The sequence below is a fragment of the Notolepis coatsorum genome (assembly GCF_963971535.1).
Source record: "Notolepis coatsorum genome assembly, chromosome: 17".
Taxonomy (NCBI): Eukaryota; Metazoa; Chordata; class Actinopteri; order Aulopiformes; family Paralepididae; genus Notolepis; species Notolepis coatsorum.
The window spans coordinates 51,332,793-51,359,165 of record NC_140181.1 but is presented as its reverse complement, the minus strand read 5'-3'; the positions used below and the strand labels follow the sequence as shown (position 1 = coordinate 51,359,165).

The window sequence follows — 26,373 nt, the reverse complement described above, 5'->3', positions numbered from 1 at the left end:
TGAGATCAGTCGCAAAACGCTTCCTGTTGATTGGATCAGATGCCGAACCTCTGCGGTTTTTCACACGTGTCATTCATCTTATAAGGAGCTGGCGGGCGTGTCTGTATGCAAATTAATTGAGAAAGACCGCACATTTGAGTTTAAAAACTAGTGGGATTCATCATTCAACACACCTGGGTAAGAACAGATTTTCATGTCGGGTCAATTTTAGCATTCTCCTTTGGTCTATCAGGTCAAGGTCCTGGCGGGATGGTGCCAGGAAAACAGCCTCTCCCTGAACGTCAGCAAAACAAAGGAGATGATTGTGGACTTCAGGAGGTCGGGGGTCAAGGACTACAGCCCCCTCAGCATCGACGGGGCACCGGTTGAGAGAGTCAACAGCTTTAAGTACCTCGGAGCCTACATATCCGAGGACTTGACATGGACCACACACATTGACAGTGTTGTGAAGAAGGCACGACAACGCCTCTACTTCCTCAGGCGCCTAAGGAAGTTCCAAGTCAGTCAGAAGATCCTTAAGAACTTCTACTCATGTACAATAGAGAGCATCCTGACTGGCAACATCACCTCCTGGTTTGGGAATAGCACTGCACAAGACCGAAGCAGACTACAAAGAGTGACACGTTCAGCCGAACGCACAATTGGAGGGGGGCTCCCCACCCTCCAGAACATTTACAACAAGCGGTGCAGGGGCAAGGCTAAGAGAATCATTAAAGACTCCAGTCACCCGAACAACTGCCTCTTTGAACTGCTGCGGTCAGGCAAGCGATACCGGAGTCTCAAGGCGAGCACAGAAAGACTCAGAAGAAGCTTCTATCCCCAGGCCATCAGGCTGCTCAACGAACAATGAACACTACACAACAACAACAATCAAACGCACATAGCAAACACATCCACACGCACACACTCACTTTAAACAAACACACTGTAGCACCCACTCCCCACACTTTATAGCACACACTCACTTTAAACAAACACACTGTAGCACCCACTCCCCACACTTTATATTTATTGATGAAGGATTGCACTACAACTCGTACACCTTACTGTAAATTGTACCTAAATTGTACCTCATCCCATTTCTGCTTTGCACTATATAGTATTGTACATTAGTACACTGCATAGTATTGTATATTATATGGTAACTCAGTTACGTCTATTCTGCATCGAACATTGTACATATGTCTATACTGAACACTGGGACCTCATTTTCTACTTCTAATTTACATGCTATACTATGTTATTTGATACTATCTTGTCTAGCACAGTCTCTGGAGCGTAACAGTAAGAAGCATTTTGTATGAAAGTATTCTGTACTTCTGTATGACAACTATTAAAGAAACTTGAAACTTGGTTCATTACAATTTACTCAAGCCTAGTAACAGACACAATATTTCTGACACTGGGAGTACATTCCCTGAGATCCATATATGTCCCTAGATACCAAGAACATGCAAATGGACCCTGTAGAAGTGGAGCAATTTTCATTTACTTAGGTATGTATTTTTAGGCGAATTTTCTGATAATATGGCTAGGGTTTAAGAGGTTAATGAAACCCTGTAAGTGCGTCTGTTGGTGGGGTGCCTACTTCTCTATTGCTCAACCTATAAGTTATTGATTGCTTTAAGCAACTCATATAAAATGATAAAGCTCATATCCTGAGCCTATGTAATGCATTTGATTGATCGACCATAGATGTGGCTGTGACAAGTGTGGGAGACAGAATAGAGAAACGTTGTTTTTCAGTGGATTTTCAACTGTCAATCCTGCTAATTTTGCTTGCAGTCCAACCCTCATCGCCACCCCCCCCCCCTGACAAGTGACAAGTGATGACAAGTGATGAACCAAACACAGAGAGGCAGAGGCAGGGAGCATAGAGAGAGAGAGAGAGAGAGAGAGAGAGAGAGAGAGAGAGAGAGAGAGAGAGAGAGAGAGAGAGAGAGAGAGATTTGTCCGCCTCTCACACACAATCAGATGTATCTCTCTATCAGGGAAAACCTTTTGAGTCATGCAGTAAATATAGCAATGGTTAATTTGTGACTCATAATCGAGTGCTATACCCCAGGCCTACAAGCCAGACCTATGTCAAATGTATATTTCAGTAGCTCAAAACAATGAGCTAATAGGAGAATAGGAGCGGAACAGGGTCTTAGGTGTGGTCACATACAGGTGAATAAAAGAGCTACTGGGTCACTCTTAGGTGTGGTCACATACAGGAGAATAAAAACAATACTGGGTCACATACAGTACATACAAGAGAATAAAATAGCTACTCTGTCTTAGGTGTGGTCACATACATACAAGAGAATAAAAGAGCTACTGGGTTTTAGGTGTGGTCACATACAGGAGAATAGGGGAGCTACTGGGTCTTAGGTGTGGTCACATATAGGAGAATAAAAGCGCTACTGGGTCTTAGGTGTGATCACATACATACAAGAGAATAAAAGAGCTACTGGGTCTTAGGTGTGGTCACATACATACTGTACAAGATAATAAAATAGCTACTGGGTCTTGGGTGTGGTAACATACATACAAAAGAATAAATCAAATCAAATCAAATGTATTTGTAAGGCCGGACAACACATGGGCCGGACACATAAACAAGTCAAGAAGAAACATCACAATAAATCAAGAACAAAACAAAAAGCATCATGAAATCCAAAATAAAATGTAAAATAAATAAATGCAACACTCCCAGATATGATTCGTGATTAGATACAATGCATGACCCTGATGAAGACCAGAGCAGGTTGCATTGGTAAATTGTATTATGAATTATCTATTCTATAGCTATTTCAGCCCAATGTACCTTTATGACATGTTGACTGAGTTGACTTTCTGTACCTGTCCTAAGGTGATGTCACTGGTGTCTGAGGCCCGGTCTGTCATAGTGTCCTCCTGCTCTGAAGGCACGTCGGCAGGATTCACACCAGCAGGCTCTGGACATGGAACTGATGCCTCTGTCGTGGGTGCCACAGATGCACATACATACAGTACATTCATACACACACATGTACATTCATACAGACATTCACACATACACAGTAGAGCCCACACACATACACAAACATGTACAGTATGCGTGGAAATACACACACATGCATGCACGCATTATACACACACAACCGCACACCACAAAACTGGGTCATACAGTGTTTATATAATGTACCTTTGAATGCAAACCACCTGATTCATTTATTAGCATGACGTCGGTGAGACAATCCATCCTTTTCACAATCTGACACAAAAACTAAGAAAAAATTCCAGCCTGATGGGCAGATTAAGACAACAGCAGAAGCAGAGACAGAAGACTGAAAAGCGTATAAGACCATCACAATGTAGGAAACGTGCTGAGTGGAGTGATGGAGAGTTCTGATTAGAACAAATTTGAGAGAAGACGCCTCATCAAAATCAACTGTTAGAGCGAGATGAGACGTGTCTGTGTGCAGGCCATTTTCATTTAAATTTTTCTTATTATGAAATTCCATTGCTTTTCTGACTGAGTGATCCATAACACATAGTATGATGTCCATGACCAATTATTTTGTCAGGGTCGGGGGGAGGCGGGGTATTATTCCTTCAAAAGTAACTACATCTACAATAAACCAAGCTTGAATTTATATTAGGGCTGTCATTAATACTTTTGCAGTGAAGTATTAAAGGTCCCATATTGTGTAAAACTCACTTTTCAGTGCTTGTACACATACATGTGTCTCTGATGGGCCTACTAACACACAAACTGTGAAATAAGACAACCCAGTCAGATTTTGCACCTAGTCCGTATTCAGAAACTGTGCCTATAACTGTGCCTATAAACAAGTCGTTTAAAATGTGTGTCTACAAAATGGTGGCTTGCTTGTAAACTTTCTTTTCCAAGTTGAACTTAATATATGTTTCTGACAAGTCTTAAAGTATCTTTAAGAACACAGGTCGAATTATGCTATGCTCACTAATTATGCTAATGTTAAGTAGCATTAATGTTAGATTATCAGAAGGAGTCGTCTGCCAACAAAGATACCGTTAATGTTACATCAGAGAACAAATGTCTTCACAAAATGGATCACCATTTAACGTTATTGAAGACTCCTGTGACTGATAAGTACTTGTGATTACTTTCCCTAACAATTTTTTCATACATTGCTGTATGGCCGCTTTATGACCACATTTGCTCACTGACCTATATATCTACATACATATTAATTTGCGTTAATTGCAATCAGGGGTGCAGTCGTAATATCAGAACTGCCTGTACGCTGTTTAAATGACGCCACGCCCACGTGCATGCGCATACATGTTCCCATACATGCGCACAGAACAGATGATTATTATGCATAAATAGTAGGAAACATGTTTGTATATGAAATTACTAGTTTTAGTTTAGTTTTTGTAAATATTGCCTTGAAATAGAGAAGCTGAAAAAGGTAGCAGGATGTAGCCTTCAATATATAAAGAAATTATATTGTCAACAGATATGGTTGAAAAACTAACAATGTTTTAAATGTAATTGTAGATACAATATTGTAGTTACAATTTCTTTAATTGAATTAACTTAAAAAAGTAAATACAAACTAAATTAACAATGTAACTTAGTTTACAGAAGGACAGTTTCTTTCTGAAGCACAACTTAATGCCTCATCCTTCCAGTCGGGACCATTTGTCACATAGTGAGAGCTCCACAGCTCAAGCAAACCCCCACAGGGCTTGTATTTTGGTTTTGCACTTCTCGTTCTTTGTTATGTTATTGGTATCCTATTATTATGCAAAGTCTAGGTGATAGATAAGTGCCGGTACTTGGCGCACGGCGCGACGAGTCAAGTGAAAGTTGTGAACGCATTTTTGTGTCGCGCGCATGCATATCCGTGCGCGTACTTCTGCTCAGAAAAAACTGCTGGGACGGCGTGGTACCACGTGGGACCACCACTGCACCACTGATTGCAATGAATGTGAGCCTATCATGCCAATAATGTGTTCATATCTTTATTCATTGACACCCCTAATGTATATACAAATGTCCTTGGATATTTGCCATAACTTTACCAGGCTTACAAGAAAAAGAAAATCAAATACCATTATCTTTTTCAAGTTTTCCATGACCATAGGAGTGTGCATTCTTTACCTGACTGCTGTGGTTGTGAGGCCACAGGTTTTGACTGGTCTTCTCCAGGGCTCTTGGTTGCAGGGCTCCCCTGTGAGGCGGTAATATTTGACTATTAGTCACCTATCAGTGAACCATACACACACACACACACGCACGTGCACACGCGCACACACACACACACACACACACACACACACACACACACACCTACACACACACACCTACACACACACACACACACACACACACACACACACACACACACACACACACACACACACACACACACACACACACACACACACACACACACACACACACACACACACACACACACACAAACACACACACACACACACAAACACACATATGGGATCAAGTGTACATTCTGACCTGTTGCGTGTTGGTACTAGATGCCTGGGACAGTGCCTGGACCTGGCTATTTGCTGGGCCGGGGCATGTGGATGTGTCCAGGCTGAAGCGGGTACCCAGGGCCCCCCTGTTGGTCAAGGTGATGGTCCGTGAAATAGTCTGGCCTACAACGTGTGTGCCGAAGTCAATGAGGCTGTCCACTGCCAACTGGGGAGAGGAGAACCAACATACAGGAGGTGTTTAATAGGAATTTTTTAGATCCTTCCAAAATGCCATATTAACCTCTAAAGCCCTAGTACATAAGTAAATGGAAGATTGCTCCACTTCTACAAGGTCCATTTGCATGTTTTTGGTATCTAGGGACATCTATAGACCTCAGGGAATGTATTCCCAGTGTCAGAGATATTGTGTTACTATGCTTGAGTAAATTGTAATGAACCAAAGGAGAATATAAAATATTATTATTATTATTATTATTATTATAGATTTTTATTAACACCATGCTAACATTGACCAGATGTGAACATTTGCTAAAATCTAAGCAAATGAATAAAGGACAGATGATTTACAGGGGGTTTTGTAGATACAGTACTGAATTTTGTCATCCGGACACATATATGAATATAGAATATAGAATATCAGGGCTATGAATGACCATGAATTATTATGGCCAAGTCATACATTTTTGGATCGGGCCAAATCTCCTCTTTCCAATGGCAGTTAAACCTGGATTTAGTACCACCAGGCGCCTGTTACAGGTCAGCAAAGACCGTGAATGAAATCTACTGTAAGTAGTTACTTTTGTATAATGTCCATAGCTACGCCATTTCTTTTGTAGTCAATAGAAAGGTAAAGAAACAATATACGTTGTATTTTATGGCAATAATGTTCAGGTTTGTTTGACCCGTGAGATATAATCACGAAAATAACAATATTTTTGGCATCGAATATTTCCAGCAGCTTTAACAGCGGCTGGTGTGAGCTGGGTAGTGTAGTATTATGAAATTTCGACGTCCATCGAAAGCCCTGGGTCTCCTCTTTCTTAGGACTACAACGATTTCATGGCGGCGTCATTTTCTCGCATCTAATGTGCCAAGATTTTTATAAACTCATATTTCACTAATAACACTTAAAATCATTGGTAAACAAACGTAGTTTGACTGCTGTTTTGACAGGGTTAGGCTACATGTACATTTGAAAAAGAAATGTTGGATGGCGAGCAATTCTGTTCTGGAAATTGCTCAGACTATAGGGACCCCAATCTTTAAAATAGGCAAAAATAACACTGTATACAAAGAACTGCATGGCTCTTGCCCAGAACTGCATGGGATCAGTATAAAGTGGGCATGTCTATGAAGGGGAGACTCGTGGCTAGCGATAGAACCCATTTTCATTTAGATATATTGAGGTGAGAGGTCAAGGGACCCCTTGTAAAATGGCCATACCAGTTTTTCCCTCACCAACATTTTGCCTAACTTTGGACCATTATTTAGCCCCCTTCCCGACAAGCTAGCATGACAGGGTTGGTACCTTAGTTTGTCTATAGTTTCAAATGATCCCAGTATCCTCACTCTAGAACTGAGCCCACGACAGCCTCTGAAAGACAATCCCACTCCCGCGAGTCTCAGAGGGTTAACTGTGGCCTGCCGCCAAGTACGAGAGTGAATTACCAATGCATAGCAACCTTCAAACAGAGATCAGCTAAAACACGCACGTATACACCTATAAAGACAAGTGGAATTAAAGACAGGGGCAATCTCTGGTGATGGCAACATGGCCCCCCTAAGAACCACCAGGGTTAAAAATCACGCTGAGCCATGGATGCACTCAGACATACTGACCGCTATGAAAACCAGAGACAAAAAATGCTCTGAACTTCATAAAAGTCAGTCAAAGCTTGCCAAAAGCTCAAACAATGATCTCCAAGCCCACGTGGTTGAACTCAAACAACAAAGAAACAGACTAAGAAACGATGTAAACACCATGTTCAAATCTGCAAAAAAAACATTTCATCAATGACAAAACTGAGGAAAACAAAAACAAACCCTGTGAACTTTGGAAATTACTCAACAACCAACTAGGCTGCAGTAAAAAAAACTAAAAAACAGATTTACAAACATCAATGTAAAGACAGAAAACACTCTCATCACAGACAAGCTGGATGTGGTAAATTACTTAAACATTTTCTTTACAAACATAGCCACAACACTGGTTAATAAACTACCCTCCCACCCAGGGCATTTTGGGGTATAGAACACATCCTAGCCTTCTACAAAATCGGCCGATATTGGCATTAAAATGTGATATCGGAAATTATCTGTATCGGTTTTCATAAATTGTTCATTTATTTAACCTTTATTTACCCAGGCAAGCAAGTAAGAACAAATTCAGATTTTATTTATTGTCAAAAGTATGCATAATGTTGTGTTAATTCCACGACAAGAGATATGTAATGTTAATTACCTGAAATTATTCCGTTTTTTGGGGGGGGGGGGGACACCCTGCATATATCGGTATCGGTTGATATCGGTTGATATCGGTATCAGAAATTAAGAGTTGGACAATATCGGTATATCGGTATCGGTAAAAAAGCCAACATCGTACCCTAATATAGATTCTTGTTTTGTAATATTTCAAATCATGTTAATGCAATTAATTAAAGGAGAATGCCGCCCATTTTAAGAATTCACATAATGTTCTTCCTGTTCCCCAGGACAGTTCACTCAGTATTTGTGAGCACACACCAGTCTCTCCTAAAGAGAGAACCCTCCAATCAGTGATTTGGGATATAAAATCTGGGGCTGCTCCATAGACAATGAAAGATCTAAACCAGAATAAAAACCACATTTGGGTGTAAGCTCACAAAAGAAAACATTTTATGGCCTTACGAAATCCGGGCCCCATTCACTGTCTATCGAGCAGCCCCAGATTTTACATCCCAGTTACATCACCGATTGGAGGGTTCTCTCTCTGATTTCTAGCTTCAGGAGAGAGTGGTGCGTGTTTACAATTACTGACCGAGCCGTGCTGGGACACAGGAAGAACATTAGTATTCCAGGAAACACTATCCTCATGTTGTGAAAACCACAACTCTGTGCTCTAAGCCTCAGCCACCCTGCTGCTGAGATGAATGGCCACTTCTTCTGCAGAACTACTTCCCCTGCACTGCACTCAATGCAGCCCACCACTCACATCACATTTCTTTATGGCGCATCTGATGGGCACTGCAAAGGGGCCGGCAGCGGAGACGAACCGGACCTCTCCTTCCAAGTCCTGGTTGACCTGTTGAGGATCAGACGACAGGTCAGGGATACTTTTGATATTTTGGATTTTAGTCGTTTTTAATTCATCAGGCACTTTTATAAAAGGAGGCCCTTCCAAATTCAAGTTCAAGTTCACCTATATTTTCATTTGCATAAAATATTTAAATAAATAAATTTAAATAAATAAACTTTCGTGAGTGCAATAGAAGTTTTGAGTGGATAATATATGAGCAAATCTGCATTAAAACACATCTAGGTTGGGAACTCTGACACTGCCACTATCAAGGCTGCCTCCATTCTGTTCCCATGCCTGGCTGCCTCTCCTTACTATTGGACATGCTCTATCTATAGCAGGGGTCTCAAACTCAATTTACCTGGGGGCCGCTGGAGGTAGAGTCTGGGTGAGGCTGGGCCGCATCAAATATTCAAAAAAAAAGTACAACTGATCCAATCTTCTCAATCTTTAGCAATAACATTTCAGAACATGAACAGTTCTTCAGAACATGAACGGTTCTTCAGGCTTCTCAGTGGTGTCAGTGGACTCATCCACAGCTATGGAAATGCACTGTGCATTTTTTTTATTCTATCACAAAGCTGTGAGAATACTATTATTATCTTTTTATTAATATGGTTTTATTATTATCCTAAAGTAAGTTAATGTAGATGACTCAAAAGTATAATTGCCTGTATTATAAAAAAATAGGTAAAAACCATATTATGCGTTTATCAATAAATAAATGCCCCACATTTTTTTATAGATTGGGGGCCCACAAATTGATTCTTTCATGGGGCCCAGAATCTCCAGCTACGCCCCTGGCTGGGACTCAGGCTGAACGCATATTTTCCCGTCCATTCACCTTTGAATTGCAGTCGACTTTTCTTTTACTGACCATCTTTGAAAATGCCATATTTTTCTGCTGGCTGCCTGCTGGCGAAAATAGGCTAATAGCTACATTTATCTCTCAGAGATAAAACTGGGAGCGAGTTTACTGTAGATGCGCTTTCAACTCTGCTCCGACTTGAACTGAAATAGAGAGACGACATGCAGTCCGTGAAGACCCGCCCTACTCCCCTACTCTGCCTCTGATTCGCAGACTGTGGGTGAGGGGGAAAAACGCTGACGGGACGCGTATGTGATTGGACCAGACCCGTACACACAGAGACAGTGGCAGTGCTGCCGGACATGCAGAGCATGAGAGCACTGCTCGCAGAGGAGAGAGATAGCGAGTTTGCATTTGCTTCCACTTTACTTGATATCACTCCGGAATCACGTTTCAACCAAGTCACTAACATAACGTTGCTGACATGAGCCTGCGCTATGGTAGCCTACAAGTGATCAAATAAATAAAACGTCCAACTCTTGCGCAACGACTCGGCAAACAGTTGCGCGCGGGCAGCACTAACACTAAACTTTGATGTCCAGTAGGGGGCCGCAAAATATCATCCCGCGGGCCGCAATTGGCCCGCGGGCTGTGAGTTTGAGACCCCTGATCTATAGTCTACTGTAACACTGTACAAACCACATGCTCTATATACTATCTATATCTGTATATATCCCATGCCTACTCTTATTAGTTATGCCACAGGCTAGTATAGTTTACTACCATAGTGTATAATACTTGTTGTGCATATTAATACTGTACATACATCAGATTTGCATATTTACTCAGTAGCTTTGTTATATATATTACATTTAATCACTTGTTACACTGTACATTGTTATGCACTTTACTGTTACCTTGCTCTCTGGTTGGATGCCAACTTATTTCCATTGGACTGTACTTGTAATTTGTACTATAATTTTAATCTAATTTAATCTAATCTAAAGAACGTTGGGTGCAAGCCTAATTCAAACGGGAGAAGTTATCTAATGTCAAGATACTGCTATTAGAACAAATACTATGCCTAACTGAGACAGTATTTAGAGTGTAAAGACGACAATGGTATGTTGTTGTCCAAATGGGAATGTTGGTCAGACTGACCTGAGGTTGGAAAACTGCCAGCATGTCACAGGCCATCCCAGCAGCCATAGAGCCTGGAGGTTCAAAGCTGAAAGGACAAGCTTCACAGTTAGCATAGACTCAATAGAGTCGACAGTAGTGATACTCAACTTGCGGCACGCAGGCCACATCCGGCCCGCGACAACTTTTCCAGTGGCCCACGAGGTAATTTACCATATCATAACATTTCCAAAACCATATATTTGATTTAGAACCCTCTGAATAAAGGCTGAGAGACTCTTATGAGCTCAGTGTTAAGGCTAGAACAAAGATATACTAGAGACATTGAGGAATCTAGACATACCAGATTTCATGCTAGGTTACTGAGAAAGTGATGAAATTGCTCAAAAGTCGCAACATTTTGACAAGGAAAAAATCGCTAAGACCAATTACAATGAGGTCCCTTGACCTCTCACCTCAAGATATCTGAATGTAATTGGGCACATACTGTAGGACCAGAACCATCAGATACAACCATATCCGATTGTTGTTCCATGCAGTTAAGGTACATTTTCAGGATTTTCCCTGTTTTTAACTACCTGTAAAGCTGAGACTGCAATTTAAATACCTTCGTTTATATACTGATTATGAAGACGTGGCCATTACACAGTACATTGTGTACAAGCAATCTTCTTTTAAGCAAGCTTTTATTCAAATCCTTTCAAATTTGTGGTGCACATTTATGACCCTTAGATTAGCTGGATGAGGTGTCCCTGAGGAGAGGAGAGAAGAGGAAAGGAGAAGAGAGGAGAGCAGATGGGAGGAGAGGAGAAGAGAGAAGAGAGCAGAGGGGAGGAGGAGAGAAGAGGAGAGAGGAGAGGAGACGAGAGAAAACTGAAAAAAGCCTGGGTCAAAGATCAGTTTGTGATGCTCCATTTGTACTGCACAGAAATAAATCGAGTGGGAGGAATAAGCTAGTATTCCTCCTAACAATGCTGAGATGTAAAAAAATAAAAATAAAAAAAAAATCCTTTAATTAGTCCAGTCAACTCTAACCCTTACCACCATCCCTTCATTCCATAGCAGAGACCAGAAGAAAGACCAGGGGGCCAATACACAAAGGGATTGCGCTCCTTGCCTGTACAATGCCATGTGCAAATAGCCCCAAAACAAACCTTGCTATTCACAAAGCGTGCGCAAAGGGTGAAATACCATGCTAACTGCGTTGCCATCATCATTGCGTCTCTGTGCGTCGGTGCTATTTGCGGGTATTTAAATGAGGTAATATGGGTGGAAAATGTTCCCCTTTCTATGCAAATTTGTATTGTATAGCGCAGTTAAAGTGAGTTCTCTTAACTAAACATTAAATTGATTGATTGATTGAATTGATTGATTGATTGATTTATTGATTGATTGAAAACTTTATTAACAGATTGCAGAATGGGTACAGTACAGTACAGCTCAATACATACAATTGTTAAGGGGATGCAGACCAGAGAAAGACTTTCGTCTTGTTTACATCAGGGTCCCCCATTTTCAATTCATCGTAACATATATGACATACAGATAGACAGTACTGCTACATCTATACATTTATGACATACCAGATTTGCAAATACAGTACTGTTTGTGAAAAGAGTCCAGAAAAAAGAGTATATACATTTGACGTAGAAACTGTACATTGGAGGAGGTTGGGTAGGTGGGGGGGACTGTACATTGGAGGTGGTTGGGTGGGTGGGTGGGGGGGGGGGTTGGGTAGGAGGGGTGGGTGGGGGACACTGTACAACTGTACAAGCAAAACTGTACATTGGAATATTGACAAGACCATACTTGGTAATTTACTGTACATTGGAGGGGGTTGTGTTAGGACATTTACAGGGGCCAGTTTCGAATTGCAGTCTCCCGTAGGTGTTTTTTGAGAGTGTTTTTGAAAGTGGGTAGTGATTTACATTCCTTTACAGCTTTGGGTAGGGCGTTCCACATTGATGTGGCATAATTGCGAAACGTGTTTAGTCCCTTGTTTGAGCCGAATCTGGGTTTAACATGATTTGTGGAGCTCCCTCTGGTGTTGTGATCGTGGTATTCACTGACCTTTGGGAAGTATTTTGACATGTACATGGGTACCTTGGTCGTGTAGTGTATCTTGTAGACCAGGCCCATTGCAAGTTGCTGTACTCTGTCGTCTACTCTAAGTCATCCTAGGTTGTCAAAGTGGGCAGGGGTGAGGTGGGTTCTAGGAGTAAGGTCAAGCAGTAGTCTGACCAGTATGTTTTGAGATGTTTGTAATTTTGTTTTTAGCGCCTTTGAGGTGCTTTGGTACCATGAGGTGCAAGCATAGTCGTAGTACCCTTGAATAAGTGCTCCTGCCAGAGTCTTCAGGGTATTCTTGTTTACCAGTGAGGAGATCCAGTACAAGAATCGAGTTCGTTTGTTGACTTTTTTTATTACATTGGATGCCATTTTGTCACAGGAAAGATTTGCCTCTAGGATGGAACCCAGGTAGGTAATATCTTCTTTCCTTGTGACAATATTGTCACCCACTGTAACTGAGAAGCCGTTGGTCTTGCTGAGTTTGTTATTTGAACTGAAGAGAATGGACTCTGTTTTGCCCATGTGTAATGATAGTTTGTTATCAGTGAGCCATATGCAGATTTTGCCTAGTTCTGAGCTGAGAGTTTTTTCAATCTGTAACTTGTTCTTGTCAGAGACCAGCAGGGCTGAGTCGTCCGCAAACAGGAACAAGTTGCAGTCACAAGCTGACGACATGTCATTTGCATAAATTAGGAACAGTAGCGGACCTAGTATGCTTCCTTATGGAACACCACAGCTTACTGTGAGGGGGGGGATAGGGTACCGTTTACCTCCACCATCTGCTCTCTCCCCTCCAGGTAGGATTGCATCCAGCTCACTGATAGACTATCAAAACCAATTGCTTTTAGCTTGTCAATCAGAATGGTGTGCTTGACAGTCTCGAAGGCCTTTTGTAGGTCCAGCATGACCATGCCGCAGTATTTGCCCGCGTCCACCTCTTGTTTGATGTGGTCGTTTAAATAGAGAAGGCATGTGTCAGTGGAGTGTGATGTTCTGAAGCCAGATTGGAATTCGTAGATTAGATTTTTTTCGACCTGTTCGTATAAATTTTTTTCCATATAATACAACTTGATTTCTCACTCTAAAAATATTCCTAAGTCTGAAATTATGTTCACTGGCACACAGTGCCTAACTTCGGCCAAAAGATTCAGCACCATGGACAGGTCTTTATTTATTTTGGGATGACATGACAAATTATTTGGTACCATCTGGGTGGGAAAATTCTAGATGTGATGTTTTTTATTCCTATACTGTACATCCCTAGATTGTGATTTGATATGATAGTAGCTTATTAGTGGTTAATGAAAACAGACCTTCCTATGCTGAGCTATATGGTAACTTTCTCACCTACCACATAATACCTCCGCAACAATGAGGTATTCACCTGTAGGGGGTAGGTGAGCGAAAGTTACCATATAGTTCAGCGTAGGAAGGTCCGATCGACCCTGGGTTTATCTCTACGTGTTCAGGAAGACTCAGGTGCAGGGGTGCAAAATATGGCAGGAGAATTACATTTAGAATTTGCCCACCAAATTGGTACCAAAAGTGTTTGGCCCAAGGACTAGAAGAGCTACAGTATTGCTTGTCAGGACCAATTCGTGATCAGAGTAGTATTTATACTATTTTACTATATCAGGAGTAGGGCTGGGTTAAAAAAATCCATTTCCCAATTCTGAATCGATTTTTATTTGAATTAGCGATTATCGATTAATAAAATCCCAAGATCGATCTTAAAAATTAAAAAAAATTTAAATCCCCCAATTTAGTCGTTATGCCAATTCCCTTCCTGGTCGTTGCGCGCATTGCCCCACTGTCAGTCTGGGGAGGGTGTAGGCCAGGGGTCGGCAATTATGTTTGGCCTCGGGATTTTCCATTGGTTATAGTGACAGACATAGATAATGACAGGAAATACAGCAAATTTACGAAACCACTTACTGAGACATCACCCAGATGTGACATATGCAAAAGCCAATGTTCCAATAAAAAGTACATTCATGTAACTGCTTGAGAGGCAATTCTTAATGTAAACATTGATATTTTTTACAATGCAACATGTTAGAGGGTTCCTTGAACCATTTCATTATAGCATTGAATCGAATTTAATCGTAAATCAAATCGATTCGGGACTTTGTTAATCGAATCGAATCGATTCGGGAAATCAGTGGCGCTACCCAGCCCAAATCAGGAGCAAATTGCACTCAGATGCTCCACGAGCCAACTGGAGCAATCCGGAGCAAATTGCACAACGTATGGCCGTGTACTGTTTGTGCTAGTATATCATTCGCACATTAGGTCTCATTCACCAAGGACTTAAGACAAAAATGGCTTTCTCTTAGGGGCATTTGAGACCTTATCGGGTCGATTTTGGGATTCACCAACCGTCCAAATAAAACATATATAATTAATATTGTTACAAAGGGTCAGATTAAACCGAATATATATATTTATTGCTTGAGATCCCATGTATAATATTTGTATATCGTTTGATATCCCTTGTATATTCTTTGTACATATACACGGAATATCCCTTTACCTAGGTACAGGCCAGACCATAATATTCGTTCTCCTATTGGACAGCGACCCCCTAGGCGCCAACGGCCATACCCCCAATGTCTAGTTCAAAGCCACCGCTAAGACATGTCTCAACATGCCCAGATTTGCGCAGTAATACGAGACAGAACTGAGGTTGGCACTAGATTATTCACCTTACGTATAAATACGTCGCAGGTGGATACAGCAGTAGTCTTGTCTTATCCTAAAACGTTCGTTCAACGTATCGTTCGTTCCTTACTAGTAAAGCCTTCATCACGAGTCAACGACCAAGTGAAGTGAGCAACCTTGCGTCTAAATAGAGCACTTAGAACCGCGTGCGAATAGGATAGTAAAAGTGTCAGAGCTTAGTGAAATAACGTCAAGTTCAACATAGTTAATGTGAAGTACCGTGCACAGGAGAATCTACACCGGTGAATGCAGAGCCTTTTCCGGCTGGATTATTATTGCTTTGGTACTGTGGCGGCTGGAGCAGAGAACCGTCTACCCCGCTGCTGTGTGGGATTTACCCGTGAGGAGCATCACTCGAGCCTGTCTCTAGGAAGAGGCTGGCTGGCTTTCATCCATGCTGTCGCGCCGACCAGGATTATAGCTGCTGCTTTCGTCTGCCGATCGAGGGGAGTATATGTACCGCCTCCCGTAGCTGGAGCTTATTGATTCCTCGTTGATCCAGACTTTTGCATCCGAACATTCCTCTGCCCTGCTGGCTTACAACCGGAGGGAACCCCCCTAGTATCTCCAGCTGACCTACGAGTGTACCTTATATAATTCTTATGCTACAGGTGGTATTAACTATCCTCTTCATAATATGCTCATGGACTTACGCTCTTGACCTATTCATGCACATTCTTCGCCTTACAAGCGCGACTCTAATTCTCAATACTGTAAGATAATATTGATGCTCTTCTAATAAATATTCCAAACAGGACTTTCTTTGTGAAGCCGTGTTATTGTGTGGGTGTTCATCACATATACCTGTGTACTGTATGGCCAGTAGTAATGTACATAACTCAGTAGTGGTTTAATAATACCATACTTATTCAATACAGTCAGGGAATTGTACCCCTCAGTTACAAATATTATATTATAATATATTGTCTATATTCATGTCTTGCCCTAAAAGGTCTCAATTGGCCCTAAGAGAAATCCCTTTTTGTCGTAAGTCCGTTGGAGAATGAGACCCAATGGTGAATAGGTCCTTAAGATGGAGAAAATGGCGGGCACAAATCACATGCAGTTAAGGGTGCTATTTGCGGGCGCAATCCATTCTTTGTGAATTCGCCCCCGGGAGTATGAGATACATCAGATCAACATGTGTATCTGACAGCACATGCTAACTTCTGGCCAGATAACTGCCTTTGCAACTTCCACAAGCCTCCAGAGACATGAGTAAAAAAAACAATCAATAGTAGGAGAGGAGCGGGCGGGCAGCCAAGGGGGACTTCTCAGAACTCAATAGGTAAACACAGTGTAGCGGAACGGTTTAACTCAATCAAGTGCTGACACTGTTCTTGTAGCTCTGGTGGAATTTGTACAAATGTGTACAAAGTCGCACAGTGGAGGAGGTGCCAACCCATACATGAGTCTGCTAGTTGTCTAAGGTGTTCAAAGCTCAATAGCCTGTGTTTCTCGAGTATCTCACAATGGTGGAAGTGCAAAGGCTTTTTGTCTAAAGTTTTCAGGGTTTGCTTATACAAGGAAGCATGAGGTCTTAGACTGGATTATGTTATAATCCACCTGAACTCTCCTCTCATCCTGCACCCATTCGTGGTCCTATACTCCCACCTACTGGACAACTGCCAGCACTGTCTCTGCTTGTTATTGCCGTTCACTTGTGTCTTGTATTGTCATTAACCCTTAGTGTACTCCCTGTCATGTTGCCCATTCCTGTGTACCTGTTACCTGCTGTTTTCCCTTGTCTGGTCTAGTGTTATGTCTCCAGTGTGTGTGTGTGTATTTGTTATCAGTCCTGTCTTGTTTAAGTGTGTCACTGTAGTCTGTCTGTTTCCTTCCCAGGTATCTCTCATTCCAATCACCCCTCATCTGTCAATCAGTCTGTGTATAAATGTTGTGCCTCCCTGTAATACTTCCCCCGGTCCTGTGGGACCAGCCGGCAACCCTCCGCCCGGTTTGGTTGGTCCAGGACTCAGACATTCACAACCCCCCATCAATACCCTTCACAACACAACATTGGCAACCGGTGGGCTGAGCCAGATGTGGCAGATCTGGCATCAGCTCACACACCTAATTAACATTATCATCTGCCATTTATGTTTGTTATGTTCATTGTCTATGTTGTCATTGTTGTTTCCATTGTGTTAGATTTGTGTTCCCCTGTCTGTGTTTTGTAAAGGTGTTTTAGTCTGTTGGTCTCAGTTTGTTCTTTTGTTATTGTTTTCCCCTTGTGCTCTATGTTCTGTGCTCTGTGTTCTGTTAGTTTTGTCTACCACACCTGTGTCCTGTTTGTAATTACCTTTTGTCTCTAATTAGTGTTTGTATATCAAGTGTCTAGACCAGCAGAGACTTGCTGGTTCATTGTCTAAATGTTACCTGTGTTTGTCAGTCGTGTATCCTGTTCTGTGAGTAAACACTGTTATCGTCACCACGTTGTCTCTTCGTATTCACTCTGCTACCTGGGTTCACCATGCCGAGTAAGTGCACTCGTAACACCTCCCCTGCCCCCCATTGTGGATTCATTACTCTGTTGCTGTATTCAGTGCCCCGTCGCTCGCGAGTAGTCTGTTCTCCGTATCAGTGTATTCTGTCATTCATGAAGTTATCCCCTGTATCCTGTGTATCCTGTGAATCCTCTGTATCCTGTGTATCCTGTCGTTCGAGGAGTATCCTATTATCCTGTGTATCCTGTCCCTTCGTGGTTTACCAAGGTCAAGGTCAATTTTATTTATATAGCACATTTAAAACCAACCGAAGTTGTACCAAAGTGCTTCACAATATAACACAGAGAAAATACTAAAAATACAATATAAAAACTGAGAAATACAAAAAATATATATATATACAAAATACAGTATACACACAATCAGAAGCTGCAATACATTAAAACAATATAAAAAACTAAGAAATACAAAAAATTACAAATATAGTATACACGAAATCAGAAGCTGCAATACATTAAAAACAATCACGACACAACCAGGGATATATGGCTTACTAAACCTCAAAACGCCAAAGAGAATAGGTGAGTCTTAGCTGAGCCTTAACATTTTCTAGGGTCTGAGCAGACCTAATTTGTAGTGGAAGACTGTTCCACAATTTAGGGGCAGCCACTGCAAAGGCTCGGTCACCTTTTGCTTTTTGCCTAGACCTTGGGACATCTAAAAGTAATTTATTTGATGACCTCAGTGCTCTAACTGGGGTGCAAGCATGGAGAAGTTCAGCTAGGTACTGAGGGGCCAGACCATTTAAGGCTTTAAAAACAAACATCACAATTTTAAAATCAATCCTGAAATGAACAGGGAGCCAGTGCAGGGAAGTTAGCACTGGTCTGATGTGCTCACGCCTCTTAGTGCCAGTCAAGAGGCGTGCAGCAGCGTTCTGCACTAGCTGCAGGCGTCGTAAGGAGAGCTGGTCGAGACCCACATATAGAGCATTACAGTAGTCCAGCCTTGACGATATGAACGCATGGATGAACCTCTCCAGGTCTTTGGGAGATAGGTAGGGCTTTATCTTTGCCAGGAGCCTTAGTTGAAAGAAACAGACCCAATCTGTTTATGAAATTTCAGATCCCTGTCAAAAGTGACATCAAAGCTTTTTATAGAATTTTGTTTTTTGGCATCGAGGGGCCCTAAAAAACCAGCCGAGTTTCCCAAGCGGTCCATATGCCCAAACATAATTACCTCCGTCTTGCCGTCATTAAGATTTAGGAAATTTTTATCCATCCAAATCTTAATGTCGGCAAGAGCGGCCAGCAGAGGTTCAAGACAGTTATTGCATTCTACTTTTAGAGGAAGGTAAATTTGGACATTGTCCGCGTAGCAGTGAAAAGAGACATTATGTTTGCGTAGAATAGAACCTAAGGGCAGCATGTATAAGGAAAATAACAAGGGACCCAGGGTGGAACCTTGGGGAACACCAGAGGAAAGAGGGGCCACATTTGAGGAGAATTCACCCAGATGGACAGAGAAAGTCCTATCAGTCAGGTACGACTGAATTAACATAAGGGCAGCACCTCTTATGCCAACACACTGTTCTAGGCGGGATAAAAGGGTCTTATGATCCACTGTATCGAAGGCAGCGGTCAAATTCAGTGTTACCATAATGGCATCACACCCAGAGTCCACAGTTAAATGAAGGTCATTGAACATTTTTAAAAGAGCAGTCTCAGTACTATGACGAGGTCTAAAACCCGACTGAAACTTCTCGTAGATGTCGTTTGTCTCTAAAAAAGATTGCAGCTGGATGGAGATTACTTTCTCCAGCACTTTGGACAGAAAGGGCAGTTTCGAGATGGGCCTAAAATTTTAGAGAACAGAAGGGTCCAAGTTTTTTATTTTTTATTAGTGGCTGCACTATAGCGTGTTTAAAAGAAGTTGGAAAAATTCCTGAACTAAAACAAGCATGCACCAAAACAAGAATAAAAGAGCCAACTGAATCAAAATCAAAAACCTCTTTTAAAAGGCGAGAGGGAACACTGTCAGAGAGGCAGTTTGTGGGCCGCAACTCACGAACAACATCAGACAGTGAGGACAAGGATATGGGTTTAAACTCCTCAAAAGCAGCTGGGCACACAGGTGGAACCGAGGGGTCGGGGGCAGCAAGAGGGGGTTCAGACCAAAGAGACGAGATTTTGTCAATAAAGACATTTTAAAAATCATTACAGAGAGCAGGCGATGGTACAACAGGGGCAGTATCACAAGGGTTTACAAGAGAGTCAAGAGTATTAAATAGAACCCTGGGTTTGCTAATATTCTTAGAAATAAGATTGGAGATATACTCCGTTTTAGCAGCCTTCATGGCTCTCTGATACTCCATTTTACAGTCTTTTATAATCCCAAACGAGACATGCAACTTATCCTTCTTCCACTTTCTTTCAGCGCGCCTGCATGAGCGTCTGAGCACACGGATAGCATTATTTATCCATGGTTCCGAAGGAGCCCTAGGGTGTTTGCTCCTCAATGGGGCGATAAGAGTCTAGGATGCCGGTGCAAGTGGAGTTAAAAAGTGCAACAAGCTCCTCTACATTTAGGGCATTATACCCATCCACACTAGAAAGCACAAAGTCATTAAAAGCTGTGTGGAAATTCAGCGCAGTGTCTGTGTTTATAGCACGAAAACGGTGTGCAGGAGGACGAATAGCAACTACAGAGCATGGGACAACAGCAGAAAATAAAACAGGCATATGATCAGAAATACAAGCACTATCACATATTTCGTTTACACAGACACTCAAACCATGAGACAGCACTAGGTCTAATGTGTGTCCTTTTTCGTGGGTTGGACCAGAGACCCACTGAGTGAGATTGAAAGACTCAATTAGAGACAAGAAGCTCTCTTACCCTCCGACCGCTCCTACCAAGTGTCATGGAGAGGGACTCTGTCGGCCACCCGCCCCCCTGCGGACGGGTGTCCCCCAGGGCTCGGTCCTAGGACCCCTTCTCTTCTCCCTCTACACTAAATCACTGGGTAACATTATCACGTCTCATGGCTTCTCATATCATTGTTATGCCTCAGATACTCAACTCTTCCTCTCCTTCCCTCCCTCAGATATCCACGTCTCTGAGCGGATCTCGGCCTGTCTGTCCGACATCTCCGCCTGGATGACGACCAACCACCTCAAACTGAACCTAAGCAAAACAGAATTGCTCAACCTGCCGGCCAAATCCTCCCCCCTGACCGACCTCTCCATCACAGTCGAGAATGCAGCTGTGACCGCGTCCCCGACCGCCAAGAACCTTGGTGTTGTCCTCGACGACCAGTTGAACTTCTCTGCTCACATCGCAGCGACAACCAGAACCTGCAGATTCCTCCTGAGCAACGTCAGAAGGATCCGCCCCTTCCTGACAAAAGAAGCCACCCAACTCCTCGTCCAATCAACAGTCATCTCCCGCCTCGACTACTGCAACGCACTGCTCGCTGGCCTCCCGGCCACTGCCACCAAGCCTCTTCAACTCATTCAAAACGCAGCGGCCCGCCTGATCTCAAACCTACCGAAGTCTGCCCATGTCACCCCACTTCTTAGGGACCTGCACTGGCTCCCCATTGCTGCACGTATCCGCTTCAAGGCCCTCGACCTAGCATACCGTGCGGCAAAGGGAACCGCTCCCGCCTACCTCCGGTCAATGGGCTCTAACTACACACCCTCAAGACCCCTACGCTCTGCATCTTCTGGCCGCCTCAGACCTACTCCTATCCAAGCTCCCGGAGGGTCATCAAGAGAAGCCACCTATTCTCAGTCCTTGCCCCACAATGGTGGAATGAACTACCCACCCCAGTTAGGACAGCCGAATCCCGTCCAATCTTTCGCCGTCGACTAAAGACTCACTTCTTCAGCCATTATCTGAAATGATAATAAAAAAAAGAAAATATAAAAAAAAATCTAACCCTGACTAACCTTACTGTCATGCACTTGTCCTAATAAACTAACCTACACTGTAACACGCAACACTTTGATAAACATTGTTACTCAGCTGATAGAGTTGTACCCTTCTTGCTGTCTTGTCGTACAGAACTTGTAAGTCGCGTTGGATAAAAGTGTCAGCTAAATGACTAGATGTAAATGTAAATGTACAGCCACTAATACACCTGTCACAGTACGGGGAGGCTTATGGAATTGTCAATCAGCAGTCAAGAAAGCTTACTTCATTACTGCCTACGCCCATAGTCAAAATTCAACTCCTGGCTCTAACTGAGACCTGGATAACTCCCAATAACTCATCAACACCTGCAGCATTATCTACAAACTATAACTTCACTCACACACCTCGACCTTCCAGACGGGGTGGAGGCACTGGTCTCATGACATCTCCTTCATGGGCTACAAACTTAACACCACTCCCAGAACTGTCACTCTCGTCTTTCGAATATCATGCAGTATCTGTCTCTAATCCTTTCAATCTCACCATTGTTACACTCTATCGCCCTCCAGGTCCGCTCGATCACTTCACAGTTGAGCTGGACATGCTTCTAAGCTCCTTACCGGAAGATGGTACCCCTCTCCTTCTATTGGGCGACTTCAACCTGCCTGACTCATCTCAGTCGGTCCCAGTGGTCTCTCTCCTACAATCGTTTGACCTGACTCCCACTGCCATGCCTCCCACCCACAAAGCAGGGAACTCCTTGGATCTCATATTTTCCCGTAACTCCAGCATCATTAACACCACGGTAACTCCCCTACATGTATCTGACCATTCCTTCATATCCTTCTCACTAACTCTCATCAGAAGAAGCTTCTATCCCCAGGCCATCAGGATGCTCAACGAACAATAATAATATGTAACAACCATCAAATGCACTCACAGCTCACAACACACACATCCACACGCACACGCACACACTCACTTTAAACATACAACTCACTGCAGCACCCACTTTAACCACTTTAGAACACCTAAGCACACTTTATATTTATTGGTAAAGAATTTGCACTACAACCCATACCTCATTACACCTTACTGTAAATTGGACCTAAATTGTACCTCATCCTTTGCACTGTATAGTATATTGTATGGTAACTCAGTTACTTCTACTCTACATTGAGCATTGTATATATGTATATATTGAATTTTTTTGTCTTCGTACTTGACTTCTATTTTATACTTGCTATACTTATTTTATACGTATCTTTTTTGCCTAGCACAGTCTCTGGAGCGTAACAGAAAGAAGCATTTTGTATAAAAGTATTCTGTACTTCTGTATGACAACTAATAAAGAAACTTGAAACTTGAACTTGAACTTAACCGAAAGGTCTTCACCCCAACTCAAACCGTCTCACTCAGACGCAACCTGCCCTCCCTATCCCCCTCCACCCTCTCCTCTGACATACTATCCGCTCAACCTCTGAGTGACACCTTCTCTGCTCTCCCCACAGAGATAGCAACCTCCACCCTCCTCTCAGTCCTTGCAACCTCCTTCGACAAGCTCTGTTCCCTCGTTGAGAAACCTGCCCGCCGTTCCCCACCCTGGCTGGCGGATGCAGTGAGAGAACAAAGACAGGTCCTGAGAGTGGCTGAGAGGAAGTATAGAAAGTCACGCCTCACTGCTGACATCGACACATATCACAACCTCTTGTTAACATTCTCCAAAACCATTACTAATGCCAACGCTTCTTTCTTTCACCATAGGATCGAGGCCTCTGCCAAGAATCTTCGCAAACTGCATGCTACCATGTCCTCCCTCCTCACTCCCACCCACCCCCTCCTCCCTCATCTTTCTCTGCCGAAGACTTCGCAATCTTCTTTGAGGAAAAAGTGGAGAACATCCGCAGCGCCTTCTCCCAACCCCCACCCATTCCAAATACTGAATCGAGAACCTCATCCTTCGATCTGTCATCTTTCTCTCCCATTACAGAAGCCGAGACCCTGACACTGGTAACGTCGAACCGTCCGACTACATGCCAGCTGGACCAGCTACCCTCCCCACTCCTCCAGACCATAGCACCGGACATCCTCCCATTCCTCACTCAACTCGGGGGTGGTCCCCACCTCCCTAAAACAAGCCAGAGTCACGCCCCTCATAAAAAGAAAAACCCTGAACCCCACCGTCATAGGCAACTATCGTCCTGTCTCTCTTCTCTCCTTCCTTTCTAAAACACCTGAACGTGCTGTATCCAACCAAATTACTGCTTATCGCTTACAGAATGACCTCCTAGACCCTAATCAGTCTGGCTTCCGGACTGGCCACTCCACAGAAACGGACCTCATTGCGGTCACAGAGGCACTTCACTTAGCAAAAGCAAAAGGCCTCTCCTCTGTCCTGATTCTCCTAGATCTATCTGCAGCCTTCGACACAGTCAACCATCAGATCCTCCTCGCGGCCCTCGCAGGAATGGGAGTGGCTGGCTCTGCGCTGACATGGCTGACATCATACCTCAATGACCGCTCCTACCAAGTGTCATGGAGAGGGACCCTATCGGCCACCCACCTCCTGCAGACAGGTGTCCCCCAGGGCTCGGTCCTAGGACCCCTTCTCTTCTCCCTCTACACTAAATCACTGGGTAACATTATCACGTCTCATGGCTTCTCGTATCATTGTTATGCCGATGATACTCAACTCTTCCTCTCCTTCCCTCCCTCAGATATCCACGTCTCTGAGCGGATCTCGGCCTGTCTGTCCGACATCTCCGCCTGGATGATGACCAACCACCTCAAACTGAACCTAAGCAAAACAGAATTGCTCCACCTGCCGGCCAAATCCTCCCCCCTGACCGACCTTTCCATCACAGTCGAGAATGCAGCTGTGACCGCGTCCCCGACCGCCAAGAACCTAGTGTTGTCCTCGATGACCAGTTGAACTTCTCTGCTCACATTGCAGCGACAACCAGAACCTGCAGATTCCTTCTGAGCAACGTCAGAAGGATCCACCCCTTCCTGACAAAAGAAACCACCCAAGTCCTCGTCCAATCAACAGTCATCTCCCGCCTCGACTACTGCAACGCACTGCTCGCTGGCCTCCCGGCCACTGCCACCAAGCCTCTTCAACTCATTCAGAACGCAGCGGCCCGCCTGATCTCAAACCTACCGAAGTCGGCCCATGTCACCCCACTTCTTAGGGACCTGCACTGGCTCCCCATTGCTGCACGTATCCGCTTCAAGGTCCCGCCTACCTCCGGTAAATGGTCTCTAACTACACACCCTCAAGACCCCTACGCTCTGCATCTTACATTTACATTTACATTTAGTCATTTAGCTGACGCTTTTATCCAAAGCGACTTACAAGTTCTGTACGACAAGCCATCAGGAAGGGCACAACTCTATCAGCTGAGCAACAATGTTCATCAAAGTGTTGAGTGCTACAGTGTAGGTTAGTTTATTAGGACAAGTGCATGACAGTACGGTTAGTTAGGGTTAGATTTTTTTTTTTTTTTTTTTTTTTTTTTTTTTTCTGGCCGCCTCATACCTACTCCTATCCAAGCCCCGGGAGGGTCATCAAAGAGATGCCGCCTATTCTCAGTCCTTGCCCCACAATGGTGGAATGAACTACGCACCCCAGTTAGGACAGCCGAAACCTGTCCAATCTTCCGCCGTCGACTTAAGACGCACTTCACTTCTGGCTTTAGAGCCTTACACTCCACCGAAACGGCAATTACCAAAGTCACAAATGACTTACTGCTCTCTCTTGACTCAAACCTCACTTCTGTGCTCTTATTGCTTGATCTCAGTGCAGCCTTTGACACTATCGATCACTCGATTCTTCTAGGTCGGCTTGAGAATCATGTTGGCATTCGGGGTCTCGCACTAGCTTGGTTTAAATCCTATTTAACTGATAGAACACACTGCGTGGTCTATAATGATTTAACATCTGAGACCCTCCCAGTGCAATGTGGTGTCCCACAAGGCTCTGTCCTGGGCCCTTTGCTATTTTCGATTTACATGCTACCTGTAACTGAGGGGTACAATTCCCTGACTGTATTGAGAGTATGGTATTATTAAACCACTACTTAGTTATGTACTTTAATTACTGGCCATACAGTACATGATATATCTGGTGAACACCCACACAAGAATACGGCAATGACAAAGAAAGTTCTAGTTAGAGGTATTTATTATTATTAGAGCAGCAACGGTAGGTTACAGATTGAGAATTATAATTGCGCTTGTAAGGCGAAGAACACTTAAAGTAGGTCAAGAGCGTAAGTCCATGAGAATAGTAAGATGGGTATAACTGACGCCACCTGTAGCATAGTAATTGCATAAGGCACACTCGTAGTCAGCTGGAGACACTAGGGGGTTCCCTCCGGTTGTAAGCCGGCAGGGTAGAGGAATGTTCGGGAGCAAAGTCTGAATCAACGCGGAATAACGAGGCTCCAGATACAGGAGCCAGTGCAGTACTCCCTTGGTCCTTAGACAAAGCAACAGCTATAATCCAGTATGCACGACAGCAT

General features: G+C 43.3%; 1 protein-coding gene across 1 annotated transcript in view; it reads right to left on the bottom strand.

The window, feature by feature from the left end:
- Nucleotides 1-26,373, bottom strand: part of cfap74 (cilia and flagella associated protein 74) — a gene marked incomplete at both ends in the record, with an annotated part of 422,090 nt that overhangs the window by 230,489 nt on the left and 165,228 nt on the right. The window contains 3 exons of the mRNA XM_084333450.1: nucleotides 5,492-5,677; nucleotides 8,663-8,752; nucleotides 10,716-10,782. Of these exons, the coding sequence (XP_084189576.1) occupies nucleotides 5,492-5,677; nucleotides 8,663-8,752; nucleotides 10,716-10,782 (343 nt within the window). The remainder of the gene's footprint in view (nucleotides 1-5,491; nucleotides 5,678-8,662; nucleotides 8,753-10,715; nucleotides 10,783-26,373) is intronic.